This window comes from Podarcis cretensis (genome assembly GCF_951804945.1).
Source record: "Podarcis cretensis genome assembly, chromosome: 7".
In the NCBI taxonomy this organism is placed as follows: domain Eukaryota; kingdom Metazoa; phylum Chordata; class Lepidosauria; order Squamata; family Lacertidae; genus Podarcis; species Podarcis cretensis.
Window position 1 is genome coordinate 16,292,956 of NC_137176.1, and position 13,766 is coordinate 16,306,721.

At 44.1% G+C, this 13,766-nt stretch overlaps 1 protein-coding gene and 1 long non-coding RNA gene across 7 annotated transcripts in view; one reads left to right on the forward strand and one right to left on the reverse strand.

Annotated features, from left to right (window-relative positions):
* The window catches only part of LOC307220958, a 216,495-nt gene that overhangs the window by 6,494 nt on the left and 196,235 nt on the right, over nucleotides 1-13,766 (reverse strand). The window lies entirely within an intron of this gene.
* On the forward strand, nucleotides 1,251-11,592 carry LOC307220855 (dynein axonemal heavy chain 3-like). Of its 6 annotated transcripts, XM_079984999.1 has the most exons (7): nucleotides 1,251-1,353; nucleotides 2,654-2,861; nucleotides 7,424-7,486; nucleotides 8,185-8,371; nucleotides 8,928-10,120; nucleotides 10,496-10,582; nucleotides 11,165-11,592. In XM_079984999.1, the coding sequence occupies exons 3-7, from the start codon at nucleotides 7,430-7,432 to the stop codon at nucleotides 11,444-11,446; spliced, it is 1,806 nt and encodes a 601-aa protein (XP_079841125.1). In that variant the 5' UTR covers nucleotides 1,251-1,353; nucleotides 2,654-2,861; nucleotides 7,424-7,429; the 3' UTR covers nucleotides 11,447-11,592. The 6 variants fall into 6 exon arrangements, with proteins under 6 accessions (XP_079841125.1, XP_079841127.1, XP_079841126.1 ...); XM_079985001.1 differs by lacking the exon at nucleotides 2,654-2,861; XM_079985000.1 differs by lacking the exons at nucleotides 1,251-1,353; nucleotides 2,654-2,861 and adding an exon at nucleotides 5,061-6,113.

The following is a 13,766-nucleotide window of genomic DNA, read 5'->3' on the forward strand; positions in this document are numbered from 1 at the left end:
AGTGTTGCTCTGCCACCATAGCCATTTGCAGGTGTGAAAGCTACACTTGCTTTTATTTCATCAACAAGGGCACCATCATCACCATAAAATTTAGCTTCTTGGGACTGTGGCTGCAAAGGAAAAGCCTGAGCTGAAAGAGAAGAACAAGCTGATTGTAGAAAGTGCAGCAAACAAGAAACAGCTGGAGGAGATTGAAGACAAAATCCTGGAAGTTCTTTCCAAGTCAGAAGGAAATATCTTAGAAGATGAAACAGCTATTAAAATCATCTCTTCCTCCAAAGAGTTGTCTGAAGAAATCTCTGAAAAGCAAGAAATTACCACTATTACTGAAATGGAAATAGATATCACCTGAATTGGGGTACAAGCCAGTGGCCATTCATTTAGCAATAGTTGTTTTCTGCGTGTCTGATCTGGCTGACATGGAACCAATGTATCAATACAGCGGTACCTCGCAAGACGAATGCCTCGAAAGACGAAAAACTCGCAAAACAAAAGAGTTTTTCGTTTTTTGAGTTGCTTCGCAAGACGGATTTCCCTATGGGCTTGCTTCGCAAGACGAAAACGTCTTGCAAGTTTGTTTCCTTTGTCTTGCAAGTTTGTTTCCTTTTTCTTAAAACTGTGTATTCACTTTGAGGAGCAACTCATAGCACACGGTGTGGTAGCCTTTTTTGAGGTTTTTGAAGACTTTGGTGATTTTTGAAGCTTTTCCAAAGTCCGTGCTTCGCAAGACGAAAAAATCGCAAGACGAAAAAACTCGCGGAACGAATTAATTTCGTCTTGCAAGGCACCACTGTATTCCCTGATATGGTTTATTAACTGCTATGTCCAGTCTCTGGCCAATAGCAGGAAAAGTGACGTTTTGGAAGAAAGGATTGACTTAATAATTGAACATTTAACAATCAGCATCTACAACGACTGCTGATCCCCGTTTGAGAAGGTCAAGCTTCTTTTCTCCTTCCTTCTGACTATAGGGATCGTTAAAGGGAGAGATGAGATTGATAGTGAGGTCTGGCGTTTCCTACTGACAGGTGAGGTTGCGCTCAAGAACCCGGATGTGAATCCTGCCCCAGAGTGGTTGTCTGACAAATCATGGGCTGAAACTGTGCATTCCTCAGGGCTGAAAAACTTGCATGGGCTGTTGCATCATGTGGAGTCCAATGTTGTGGAGTGGAAAACGATTTATGGTTCTGCCAAACCTCATGAAGTAGAGTTTCCTGGTGAATGGAATCTGGTCACAGATTGACTGCCTGAGACAAGATAAAATCATCCCAGCCACCCAACTCTTCATTGCAGACAATATTGAACCCCCACCTCTGATTTTTGTTCTGTTGCCAGGTGCTGATCTCGTGGCAGGTGAGGTTTCTTGAATGCCCAACATGAAATCCTTCTTTTATGATACTGCCTTTCCAGTTGAACAAGGCTATAATCTGCATCTTTCACTACCCACACCCTGAGCAGCAGCTCAAACTCTGACCCAGAGGAGGAGTTCACAGCCATATTTTTTTAAAAAAAATGGCAGTGCAAGCAGATGAGGAGGAGGAGTGTGGATTTGATATCCCACTTTATTACTACCCTAAGGAGTCTTAAAGCAGCAAACAATCTCCTTTCCCTTCCTCCCCCACAACAAACACTGTGAGGTGAGTGAGGCTGAGCAACTTCAGAGAAGTGTGACTAGGCTAAGGTCACCCAGCAGTTGCATGTGGAGGAGCGAGGAAGCGAACCCGGTTCACCAGATCATGAGTCCACTGCTCTTAACCACTACACCACACTGGCTCTCAATGAGGTGCTGGACCCAGACCTGGGTCCCCCATTCTAAACTCGAGCCAGAGATTCCATGGCCAGTGGCAGTAATGCTTCTCAATGCCAGTTGCTGGAAACCACAGAAGGCAACAGTGCTGCTGTGTTCAAGACTTACTTGCAAGTTGCCCACAGGCATCTGGTTGAGCATTATGAGAGCAGGATTCAGGACTAGATGGGCCATTGGTTCTTATTATGCTCTTATGAGACTCCCAAACTGGGATCCCCAGAGACAGCATCTCTGGGGTCAGATTCATCTGTAGGTCCAACCTTCCCTTCTGCCCCAGGGCCTGTTTTCCAGCACACAAAATGCAGCCAAGGGAACTCAGCAGAGAAAGACCACAGTTCATGGTACCCTTTTCATGGAAAGGTTTACAGGTTCAGTTGCTGGCATCTCCAGGTAAGGCTTGGAGAGAAATCTGCCTTAAGCCATGGAGAGCTGTTGCCAGTCCGTGTTACCCTAACTGGGCTAGATGAACCCATGCTCTGACTGTATAAATAAAGGAGCTTCCTACTGACATTCCTTAATTTATCTGTATGTTGTGTGCAGAAATCTTTGCAACAGCAGCTTGCCTGAAAGTCCTCAAAAAAGCACTTTAATAATAATAATAATAATTTTCTTTGTACCCCACCCATTTGACTGTGTGGCACCATGAGCAGCTTTCAACATATATAAAAACATAATAAAACATTGCATATTAAAAAGCTTCTCTTTACATGGCTGCCTTCAGATGTCTTCTAAAGGTGACAGTTACTTTAAATGAGAAGATTCGGTTTGGGTTTCTTGAATAGCGTTCCTGACACTAAAACCTTGCACATTTATTAAAACAATTTGTATTTAAATATTTGACCCTAGGCTTGATGATCTCAGCATGGAAAGCATCCAGACTACTTCACTTGGCCAGGGCCAAGGAACAATCGCAGCAAAGATGATTAATCAGGCTATCGTGGATGGGACTTGGGTTGTGCTGCAGAGCTGCCATCTCTCAACCAGCTGGATGTCTGCTTCAGGAAAAAAATGGTGAAGAGGTCATAGTACCTGAGAGTACTCATGACAAGTTCAGGCAAGAATTCAGTACAGTGGTGCCTCGCAAGATGAAATTAATCCGTTCTGTGAGGCTCTTCGTATAGCGGTTTTTTCGTCTTGCGAAGCAAGCCCATTGACAGCTTAGCGGATTAGCGCTATTAGCGGTTTAGCGGCTTTTAGCGATCAGCTGTTAAGCGGCTTATCAGCGGATCAGCTGATAAGCAGCTTAGCGGCTTAGGAAAAGGGGGGAAAGGGGAAAAAACCCCGCAGGAACTCGCAAGACATTTTCGTCTTGCGAAGCAAGCCCATAGGGAAATTCGTTTTGCGAAGCGCCTCCAAAACGGAAAACCCTTTCGTCTAGCGGGTTTTCCGTCTTGTGAGGCGTTCGTCTTGCGGGGCACCACTGTATCTATTAATCAGTCTACATGAATGCTGTACAAATCCTGTTTCTTGGGCTCCAGACATCTTCTTATGCTGATCAGGAAAGGGGTGCAATGAAAGTTCTGATCCCCTGGGGCTCTGGGGTCACAGAGAAAGTGGCAGCAGGCTTTTTTATTATTTTTTTAAAAAGGCAATATTAGGTAAATATCTCTTCCCAGTGTGGTCATGCCAGATAATATCACAGTGAACAGCAGGGTCATGCAGGTAAGGTCAGGCTCCTTAGCATGTGCCTCCATTTAGCACTATCAAATTCAGGGCCAAGGTCAAATATACATGTTAGTATATAAAGCCCTTAACAGCTTGTCCCTAGCTTACTTGTGAGATTTCCTTATCCTATATATGCCCATGCAACTGCTTGGATCTGTGGAACTGGCACTGTTACAAGTATTACACATAATACTTGATCCGCATTTGTAAGAAATTGATATTTTCAGTTGGAACTCCCAAGCAGGTACCTTCACTCTACACTTTTTGGTGCCTGCTAAAAACATCCATAAATGTAGAATCTTGCCATACATTTTAATTTGCTCCCTGCCCATCGTTAATCTTATTTATTTTTCAATGTTTTCAATAGTTGTTTCCTTTTTTTAGATGCTCTTATGATTTTACTCTTTTTGTAAGCTGCTTTGAGCTTTTCTTGCAATCAAGTGGTGTATAGATCTTAAGAAATAAATAAAAATAAAAATACACCCAGATTTAGGCAGGCCCTATCAGGACCATGGACAGGTCCTGTGACCTCCAGTGGCTGCAGTTTTCTCTTGAATGTGGTTAATGGGTGGATGTTGTCTCAGCAAAGAGGTTGAGGTTGGCAAACCCTGTCCTGCAATTAGCCCTGCCTTTGCGGAGGAGCTGGCTGTGTTCTTTAAAGGGCTATTGTCCAGTTCCATAAATGCTAACATCTACAAGGCTGAAAGATAAAATGCTACTGGGGACTCACCCTAAGGGTTTGAGTCACAAACCCCACCTCAGCCCACTCACAAAGCACAATCACAAACCCCACCTCAGCCCACTCACAAAGGGCCATCACAAGCCCCACCTCAGCATACTCACAAAGGGCCATCACAAACCCCACCTCAACCCACTCACAAAGGGCCATCACAAACCCCACCTCAGCCCTCTCACAAAACGCCCTCACAAACCCCCATAGTACATCGGGATTTGTGACAAAACTCCATCATCCCTAGTAATGCAAGGCCAGCTAACATCAGGCTGCTTATTAAAAGTGTCCCACTGTAGGTTCCAATTCCCCCCTGAGCCCACTGTATGAGGGCTCCGGTCACCTTGTGAGCAGAGTCTTATTTAGTCTTCTGTTTTAAACAGACGGCATCTCTGCATGCTCTATAAACACCTTACCATTTCATTGAAATGCGTTGTTTCTATTCCTAGGTGAATCTAACTATGGTAGGAGATTACTCGACAACAAGGACAGGCTTCTCCAGCTCTCTGTTCTTTCCAATTGCATATTGTAAAGCTGCAGAAGTCCTTGGAAAACTATCAGCTTTTCACAGAGGGGGAATATTTTGTAAAAAGTCCATTCTTTTGGGAGGAGTGGGTTTGTTCAAGGCCTCCCAATCACCTTGACTGCACAACAGGGAATTGCTGGGATGTGGCTGAATCCCACCCAAGACTGGTCTGGCAGTCCTCTTTGCTTTGCTTTGCTCCCAGTTTTCTTTCTTGTGTTGAGCCCAACTCTTTGCTTTGTTATTTCATTCAACTTTGCTTCTGGCTTTCCCCAGTTCCTACCTTGGCTTTCATTTTCAGGTCAGGGTCATGGGCTTGAGTCCCTGCATTGCAGGATGTTGAACTAGATGACCCTCTCTTCCATTCTAGCTCTTTGATTCTTTGATTCTGTTAACTTCATAATCCGTCCATTCCCATGTAAGGTCTTCCTTGCCCTCTGCCTTCCCCTCGCTGCCCCAGATATTAATCTTCTGGTGGTTTTTGGCCCCATCTGCACCATACATATAAAGCAATGTCATACCTATTTACACAGTCATGAATTCCCCCTCCAAAATCCTGGGAACTGGAGTTTATTAAGGGTGCTGAGAGGTTAGTTCCTCTTCCTAGAGAACTCTGGAGCTTGCAGCTCTGTGAAGGGAACACAGCTATTAGATTTTGGGCGTATATTGACTGATCACAAAGTTTATTTGAGTCTGCTACTTTTATTTTATTTTCCCCCCTATTTTGTTTTATGTTGCTGTTTGATTAGTCAGGACACACACACACACACACACACACAATCACAATCACACTCTTTTGTTTATTTTCTTTGGTACAGACAGCCACAGCAGCATAGAAAGCAGTAGGATAGATAAGGCACAACTTCAAAGGGAAAAACTATTTTTATAATCAGTTGCACAGGAAGAAATGACTGGATTGGATATATCATAAAGAAGAGGATGAGTCAAATATGAAACATGGACTACATGTCTGAATAATTGTTCGACCCCTGAGCTTTCGCCGTAACCAGATAGCAATATTGGCTCGGCTAATTAGGCCATACAATACCTTATTGCACCAGCTCACTTGCCTTATGGATATGCTTTGCAGTATTCAAGCTTTTAGCTCCTTAAGGCCAGAACTCAAAAGATGGAGATTCAAAGGGGGACAACATATATCTCATGCAGTGAATGGGCTGGACACATTTTAGAGGATGTGTGCAATGACTGACATTCTGGGGGAAAGTAACTCAGGCCTCTTAGAATGATGTTTCCACAAATACTACACAAGAAACTATTCGGCCTTAACAGAGATCAAAGAACAGGACTCTGCATTTCTGCCTTGTGGAATTCTCTGAAGGGATAAAGGAGTACCTAAGTTGCGCTTTCAAGACATCTGCAAGAAAAAGGTTACTTACTTGAGCCAGACCCTGTTGACGCAAGAGCACAAAACACTTGGAGAAGTGTTCATAAGCTGCTGTTCCCCGCAGCACCCTATTCAAATGAAACAGCTCAGGCTGACCTGTGTTATTCCTAGGGCAGCCCGAGACACCACTGTCCTGATAACCTTAGGTGGGTTATCCCATGCTTTGTCTGGAGTTTGTCTGCCCCATTGTCAGACTCAGCTGCCAGCTCAATTGGCTGCTGTACGTGGAATGGGATTGAAGATTCACTGTTTTGTTTTTGCTTCTTGCTTCAGGCAGCAAAATGTATTGGTCTGGCTCTGCATATTGACTGATAGCAAACTGTTCCTATTGGTAATAATGTCACTTTTGCTGCATTTGGAAGCCATTTACTCTTTTCCAACTTCCAGGCTGACAAATTATTCATGGGGCCAGTTCAGCCTTGTTTGGAATTTCTTCGCCATCATTGCAGGGTCATGGCTAAGACATCCCCCATCCATCTCACTCTTTCCATGATGACACTGTATATTGCTTTGCTTGATAAGGATCCTGTGAGCTTCGTCTTCCCGCTCGCCCACCTCCACCTTGTTGCGCCCTAAGACTGAGGGAGCAACTGCGTTAGTTCTCCCATCTCATTTGTGCCCTAGAAAGATATGGAAATGTCATGGAGGAAGCCCATGTTGAGCTGCGTCCAGCTTAAACTGCAGAGCACACTGGTATGTGCATGCAAAGGAATGAACTGGGGAAACGTAAAACTGTAGTAAAGCACATGTGCTGCTGTTCTGGAATTTTTGTTCTGGAATTATTCTAGTTCACCCAGAATTCAGGAAGAGTGGGATGTGGGAATGCTCTGGCTAAGCAATAGGTGGCAAAATACAATTTCTAATCAGGCAGTTCCAATCCTCCCCTTTGCTTTACATCTTGCAGTACTTTCATTTTAACTTGTGGTTTTTTTCATTGCCATAACACCTAGATAAACCCATTTTGCCATTCTTTAAATAGTGAATCAGTCGCAAGAGGTATTATTTGAAATAAAAATATCATTCTAGGCAAAACATTCATTTTTATGACTGAAATCTTGCCTAGCAATGACAATTTTAACTTTTCCCATCTTGGCATAATAATTCAAGGCAGGGGTGCCAGCTTACATCACAATCCAATGTTAAGTTTATATTGGGGTTATCTGGTGCACAGAGGGCATTTCAGCAAATGAGCTGCAAATAGGTAAGTTGTTAGGTGAACAACCTAGGCGGGAAAGTGTTCTGGGATTTAAAAGCTGTCTAAAACAATATTCATCTGCTTTTCTTTTTTCATAGATTACGATGTCGATTTTCTGGATAATTCTCTTGGTGTCAATTTCTGGCACCAAACATGCTGAGGTAAGAAAAAAATGTGACTAGCATAGGGCTTGCTGATACGAAGATCGGCAGTTTGAATCCCCGTGACGGGGTGAGCTCCCGTTGCTTGGTCCCTGCTCCTGCCAACCTAGCAGTTCAAAAGCATGTCTAAGTGCAAGTAGATAAATAGGTACCGCTCTGGTGGGAGGCTAAACGGCGTTTCTGTATGCTGCTCTGGTTTGCCAGAAGCGGCTTAGTCATGCTGGCCACGTGCCTGGAAGCTGGACGCCAGCTCCCTCAACCAGTAAAGCGAATTGAGCGCCACAACCCCAGAGTCGTCCGCGACTGGACCTAACAGTCAGGGGTCCCTTTACCCTTTACCTTTAAAGGTAAAACATTTGCATTTATTGCTAAAAATTTCTAAAAATGCCCCCCTTTTCACTGGCAGAGGAAGAGGAGTGCAGGGGGAGCACACCACCACCGGCAGCATGATCCTGGCAGGGTGCCATTGCAGCTGCCCCCGTGCTGGGCACCCCGCCCCCACAGGCAGCGCTTCCCGCCCCCCAGGACGCCCGCCCCGCCCCGCCTTCTCTCTGCCCCCCCGGTTACAGAGCATGAAGCTCCAGCATTGCCCCTTTTGTGGGGTCACAAGAGAGTGAGTGTGATGCAGTTAGCGTGTTAGGCCAGGGGAGACCAGGGCTATCAAATCCCTACTGAGTATATAATTGATCTCATTACAGGAGGAGTGCGAGAGCGACCTGGTGGAGCGAATGCCCGCCCTGGAAGGTCCGTTTTCGGCTCTCCATCCCATGAAGCTGACAAATACCTCATTTGTCAACTGCATAAACGATCCACCAGGACCTGTCAAGTTGGTGATGGAAAATGTGAAAAAAAAGCCAGAAAGAAAACCTGATTCAACTGGAAGTGGTAATTTATTTTTTTAATCCTCTATTGGGAGGGGTTGCCATGTGATTCTTTGTTGATACTGAGCATTTTCATCGTACCACTTTATATTATATATTCAGACATTCAACCAGTAGACTTTAGTCCATTGGGGCAAGTGGGGAACTGCCCTAAAAAGCTAAGCCTCTGTTAGCCAGCCCCCATCTGCTCCTGTTCCTCCTTAGACCCAGTGTTGCTGTTATGGAACTCAGCAGGAAGGAGGGTGAGGACAAAGCCAGAATTAGTTCACTCTGCCTGTCATTGGCTCTAATTCCCCACTACTGTTGACTCTCCCGTATTCTGCCCTAAAAGTCCAATGGGCATCAGTCCCTCCCCCTGCATTCAATGCAATAAGATGAACGATAGATGCAGGTGTCATTTTATGACCTTATCCATTTCCTTTGGCTTAAGAATCACCTGGATGCTCCCAAAACTATTACAGGGGAAAGAACAGCAAGGTTGAAAATCTCCCAGATTTTTAAAATGAGATATTTATATTTTGAAAACATTTTAATATATATGTATTTATTTGAAATTTCAGGTAGTTCCCAAATGGTTGTAAGGCACCTGAAATTCCTCGACTCCTTGAAGACTTCTGACAAAGAGAATTTCCTCCCAGCTGTAATGAAGAGAAGTAGAGAGAAGTTGTGGACTTTCAGCCATGTGGACTTTCAGCCATCTCTCATAGAGCCAGCTGTATCATCTGCCTGCAAAGGCTTGTGCCAAGGAGTTGGATCCATGGATGCGTACGACCGGGTGGCAAAGGTGGTGGCCCCAAAACATCAAGAACTCAGGAAAGAGGAAGGGTTGCTCACTCTACTGATGCAGAAGCTCAATACGGACAGAGACGGACTAAAGAAAGTAATTGACCGCCTCCGGGACCTGAACGATGAACTTGAATCACTTAGTAACCGGAAGAAAAAACTTGAAAACACCATTGAGGAATGCTCTCAAAAACTGGAAAGGGCTGAAAAGATGAGCTTGGGAGGAAAGGAGGATAGGGGCACGGAAGCAGCAAACTATAATCTTTCCATTATCAAGGTGTCTGACTCCACTTACGTAAGGACTTTGGAGAATGCCATCCAGTTTAGAACCCTAGTCTTGCTTGAAAATATCGGCGAGGAAGAGTTGGGTGTCATCTCAGAGCCAGTGCTGCTAATGGCAACTTTCAAACAGCAGGCTGTAGAGTACAGGAGACTGAGAGAGAATGTTATTGAGTACTCAAGCAATTTCAAGTTTTTACTCAATGGATTTCTAGTGGAATACTACTTGGAGGAGTCTGACCATGTCACTAAGGAGCCCATGTCTCTGGTTATGTTGAAACAGGTAGAATTTATGGAAATTTGTATCTGTTTTCATTATCTGCCATATCTGTTGCAAGCTCAGTATTATGAACAGAGACTGAGAGAGAACGTTATTGAATACTCAAGCAATTTCAAGTTTTTACTCAATGGATTTCTAGTGGAATACTACTTGGAGGAGTCTGACCATGTCACCAAGGAGCCCATGTCTCTGGTTATGTTGAAACAGGTAGAATTTATGGAAATTTGTATCTGTTTTCATTATCTGCCATATCTGTTGCAAGCTCAATATTATGAACAGAGACTGAGAGAGAACGTTATTGAGTACTCAAGCAATTTCAAGTTTTTACTCAATGGATTTCAAGTGGAATACTACTTGGAGGAGTCTGACCACGTCACCAAGGAGCCCATGTCTCTGGTTATGTTGAAACAGGTAGATTTTATGGAAATTTGTATCTGTTTTCATTATCTGCTGTAGCCGTTGCAAGCTCAGTATTATGAACAGGGCTGTTGAAAGACAATAGCTGCAGACCCACCAAGGCCCATGATTTCCTCCAAAGAATCCTGGGCACTGTATCTTTCAGAGCTACAATTCCCAGCACCCTTAACAAACTACAGTTCCTGATTAATTAGAAAGCAAAATCACTGGCAGATTCTGGTACCTAGTTGCCCACTAAAATGTTGGTGCATTTTTGTTTTGGTTTTCTTCCTGAATTTGAATATGATTATGAAGTGTGGTGAACTGAAGAATGGGACAGTAAAGAATTAATATGTAGATTATGCCCTCTCCCTTGGTTGTCCTCCTTAGGTCGCAGATTCTGATGCCAAGGAGCAGCTAGTGGGTGCAGATGAAAAGGAAGCCAATGAAGCGGCCGCTCTTGCCCAGGGTCTTCAGGTCCTTGTGCTGTGCAGCCTGGTGCTCCCTCCCCATTCTCTACTATGCCAACTTACCTGAGAGTAAGCCCCCTTGAACCCAAGAAGACTGAAAAAAGAGGCACACACAGGGCTGCACTGTCAGCACATGATGTTCCCTTCCACAGTTGTTCTTTAACCAAAGAGCCGCAATTAAGAGGGGATGTTCACACATGATGTTGCTGAGAGGGGATTCAACCCCTTGTGGCCCCTCGCCCGTTCTGATCTGCCTCCCCAAGGTTGCTATTTATCCCAGAATTAAAAGTAATATTGGGCTAAAAATGCCCTCCTTTTGTGGGTTCACAAGTGAGTGAGTGTGATGCCGTTGAGTGTTAGGCCAGGGGAGACCAGGGTTCAAATCGAAAACTCACTGGGTGAGCCTGTTCCCATTGCACCAGGAAGTGAATTTGACTGGTGGGGAACAGTATCTGAAGAAGTGTGCATGCACACGAAAGCTCATACCAAGAACTAACTTAGTTGGTCTTTAAGGTGCTACTGGAAGGAATTTTTTTTGTTTCACTGGACTGTTCATCCTGACTATGTGATATATTTGATATGATTACAGGAGGAGTGCGAGGGAGACCTTGCCGAGGCAATGCCAGCCCTGGACCCTCCCCTTCCGGCTCCCCTTGCACTGAACCTGGCAAATACCTCCTTTTTCAAACCCATGCCGGATCCACCAATACCTGTCAAGCTGGCCATGGAGAGCGTGAAAGAAGGGGTCAGGGCCGTTGAAGAGCACGACCATGCCGCAAATGTGGTGGCACCCAAACATGAACAACTGAGAGAAGCTGACGGTTTGCCCCCGGTGAGAATGAATGAAACTACACATTCTGGGGAAGAATAACTCAGACCTCTTACAATGATGTTTCCAGAAATACCACACAAGAAACAATTCATCCTTAACAAAGATCAAAGAACAGGACTCTGCATTTCTGCCTTGTAGAATTCTCTGAAGTAATAAAGGAGCACCTAAGTTGTGCTTTCAAGGCATCTGCAAGAAAAAGGTTTCTTATTTTAGGCAGACTCTGTTGACACAAGTGCTACCAAGAGCACAAAACACATGGAGAAGTGTTTATAATCTGCTGTTCCCTGCATCACCCTATTCAAATGAAACAGCTCAGGCTGACCTGTGTTATTCCTATTGTAGCCCGAGACACCACTGTCCTGATAACCTTAGCTGGATCATCCTATGCTTTGTCTGGAGTTCTACTTATGAGGTTAGCTATGGGCCGGTACCATCTCCTGACATGGAACAGTATGCTCTTATTAGCAGGCCTAATTTTGACTCAAATGCAAATCTAGATTAGACCTTCAGCTATGAAACAGGGGAATCTGTGGTCTTCCAGTTGCTGTTAGACTCTTAACTCCTATAATCCCTGACCATCACCTATGCTGTCTGGTCCTGATGGGGGTTGGAGTCCAACAACATCTTTTAAACAACACAGGGGATAGGATTGAGTCCTGCGGAACCCCTCATTGAAGATTCCAAGGGGATGAAAAGCACTCCCCAAGTAACACCCTCTGGCAGCAACCATCCAAGTAGGACTGGAACCACTGCAAAGTAGTGCCACCCACACTTACCGTATTTTTTGCTCTATAAGACTCACTTTTTCCTTCCTAAAAGTAAGGGGAAATGTGTGTGCGTCTTATGGAGCGAATGCAGGCTGTGCAGCTATCACAGAAGCTCTGCTTTCACTGCGCAGAGATCCCTCTTGCTGTTCTGGCTTCTGAGATTCAGAATATTTTTTTTTCTTGTTTTCCTCCTCCAAAAACTAGGTGCGTCTTGTGGTCTGGTGCGTCTTAAAGAACGAAAAATACGGTAGTTCTGAGAGTCGCTCCAGAAGGATAACATGGTTGATGGTATCAAAAGCCGCTGAGAGGTCGAGAAGAATTGACAGGGACAGGTTTCCCTTGTCTCTCTCTCGACAGAGGTCATCATACAGGACGACCAAAGCAATTTCTGTGCCAAAACCGGGCCTATACCTATTGAAATGGATCCAGAAAATCAGTTTCTTCCCAAAGCACCTGGCTCTGGTCTGATACCACTTGCTCCAGAACCTTGCTCAGGAATGGTAAGTGGTATAGGATTGCAGCCATAGACCACACTCCTCAAAGCACTCTGGATAAATGGGGTAGCATAGTCTAGAGTCCAGGAAACATGTCAAAATGCTGCCAGCTTTCCAAGGGGGAAATACTGCTTTTTCAGTGGAAATGTAGTAGCTAAGGCCGCAGAAAAATCTTTTCACAAATATATTTAGAAGGCTAATGCATAAATGTGTTAGCTATTCATGCTTAGGACACTTCTGAATTGATTTTTACAAGGTAGTTAACTGTACATTGGTGTCAAGGAGAAACAAATAAATGACATTTAGCACTGATTTACAATAATTTGAATACTGGAGTTAACGGTTTTATCAATTCATACCAGTCACTTAGTCGTACATAAATATATTACAGGTCTTTTATAGCCTGTGCAGGGACAGCTTAATAGAAAGGCACAAACCACATTCTAGTGGATTTGCATTTCTTAATCCTCATGCAGGCTTTGTCTCTTGTTTCCATAGCAATGAGTAGATCTATATTCCAATCACGCTGTCTGCTGGGCTTGCTGTCTCCATCAGGAAAACAGAGCCAGTTACTTAGTACGTGTGCGTTTTGGGGAATGATGTGGCATGGCAAACTCTAAAATAAAGAGTCAGATTCATTGGATATTTGAATGGGGATTATCAATGGAGGAACTTTGCTTGTGTGCATTTCTTCAGAACGCCGACTCATAATTTCAGAAGAAATTAGATACCACACTAGGTGAACATTGTTTTATTGGCATAGCTCTCGGCAGCCGGAATTTGTCTAGCATGCTTACTACAAATGAGAAATTAATAGTTTTTTCTATCGCTCTCTCCAAGAAAACAGGGCTGCATTCTCCAGTGCATTTTTTCTTCTCGATCATACAAGCTACTTCCGTATGTTCTAATATGGTTGGTGGTGATTTATATGTAAATAATTTTAACAGGCTTGTTGCTTCTGCAGCCATGCAGCTCTGTACACGGAAACAATGAATTCTATGTATCATTTTTTCTCCTTTACCAGAAGTCTTGGGAAGGAGGTCCAATAGTCTGTATTTTTGATCACCTGTTTAGCTTTCTATACTAATTCCATTTACC

Bases quoted from the DNA above. Each gene is read 5' to 3' on its own strand.
- LOC307220855 (XM_079984998.1), top strand. From the start codon at position 6,761: ATGGAAATGTCATGGAGGAAGCCCATGTTGAGCTGCGTCCAGCTTAAA. The intron at 7,487-8,184 runs GTAAGAAAAAAA...ATCTCATTACAG, and splicing joins CTGGCACCAAACATGCTGAG to GAGGAGTGCGAGAGCGACCT. The intron at 8,372-8,927 runs GTAATTTATTTT...TTGAAATTTCAG, and splicing joins ACCTGATTCAACTGGAAGTG to GTAGTTCCCAAATGGTTGTA.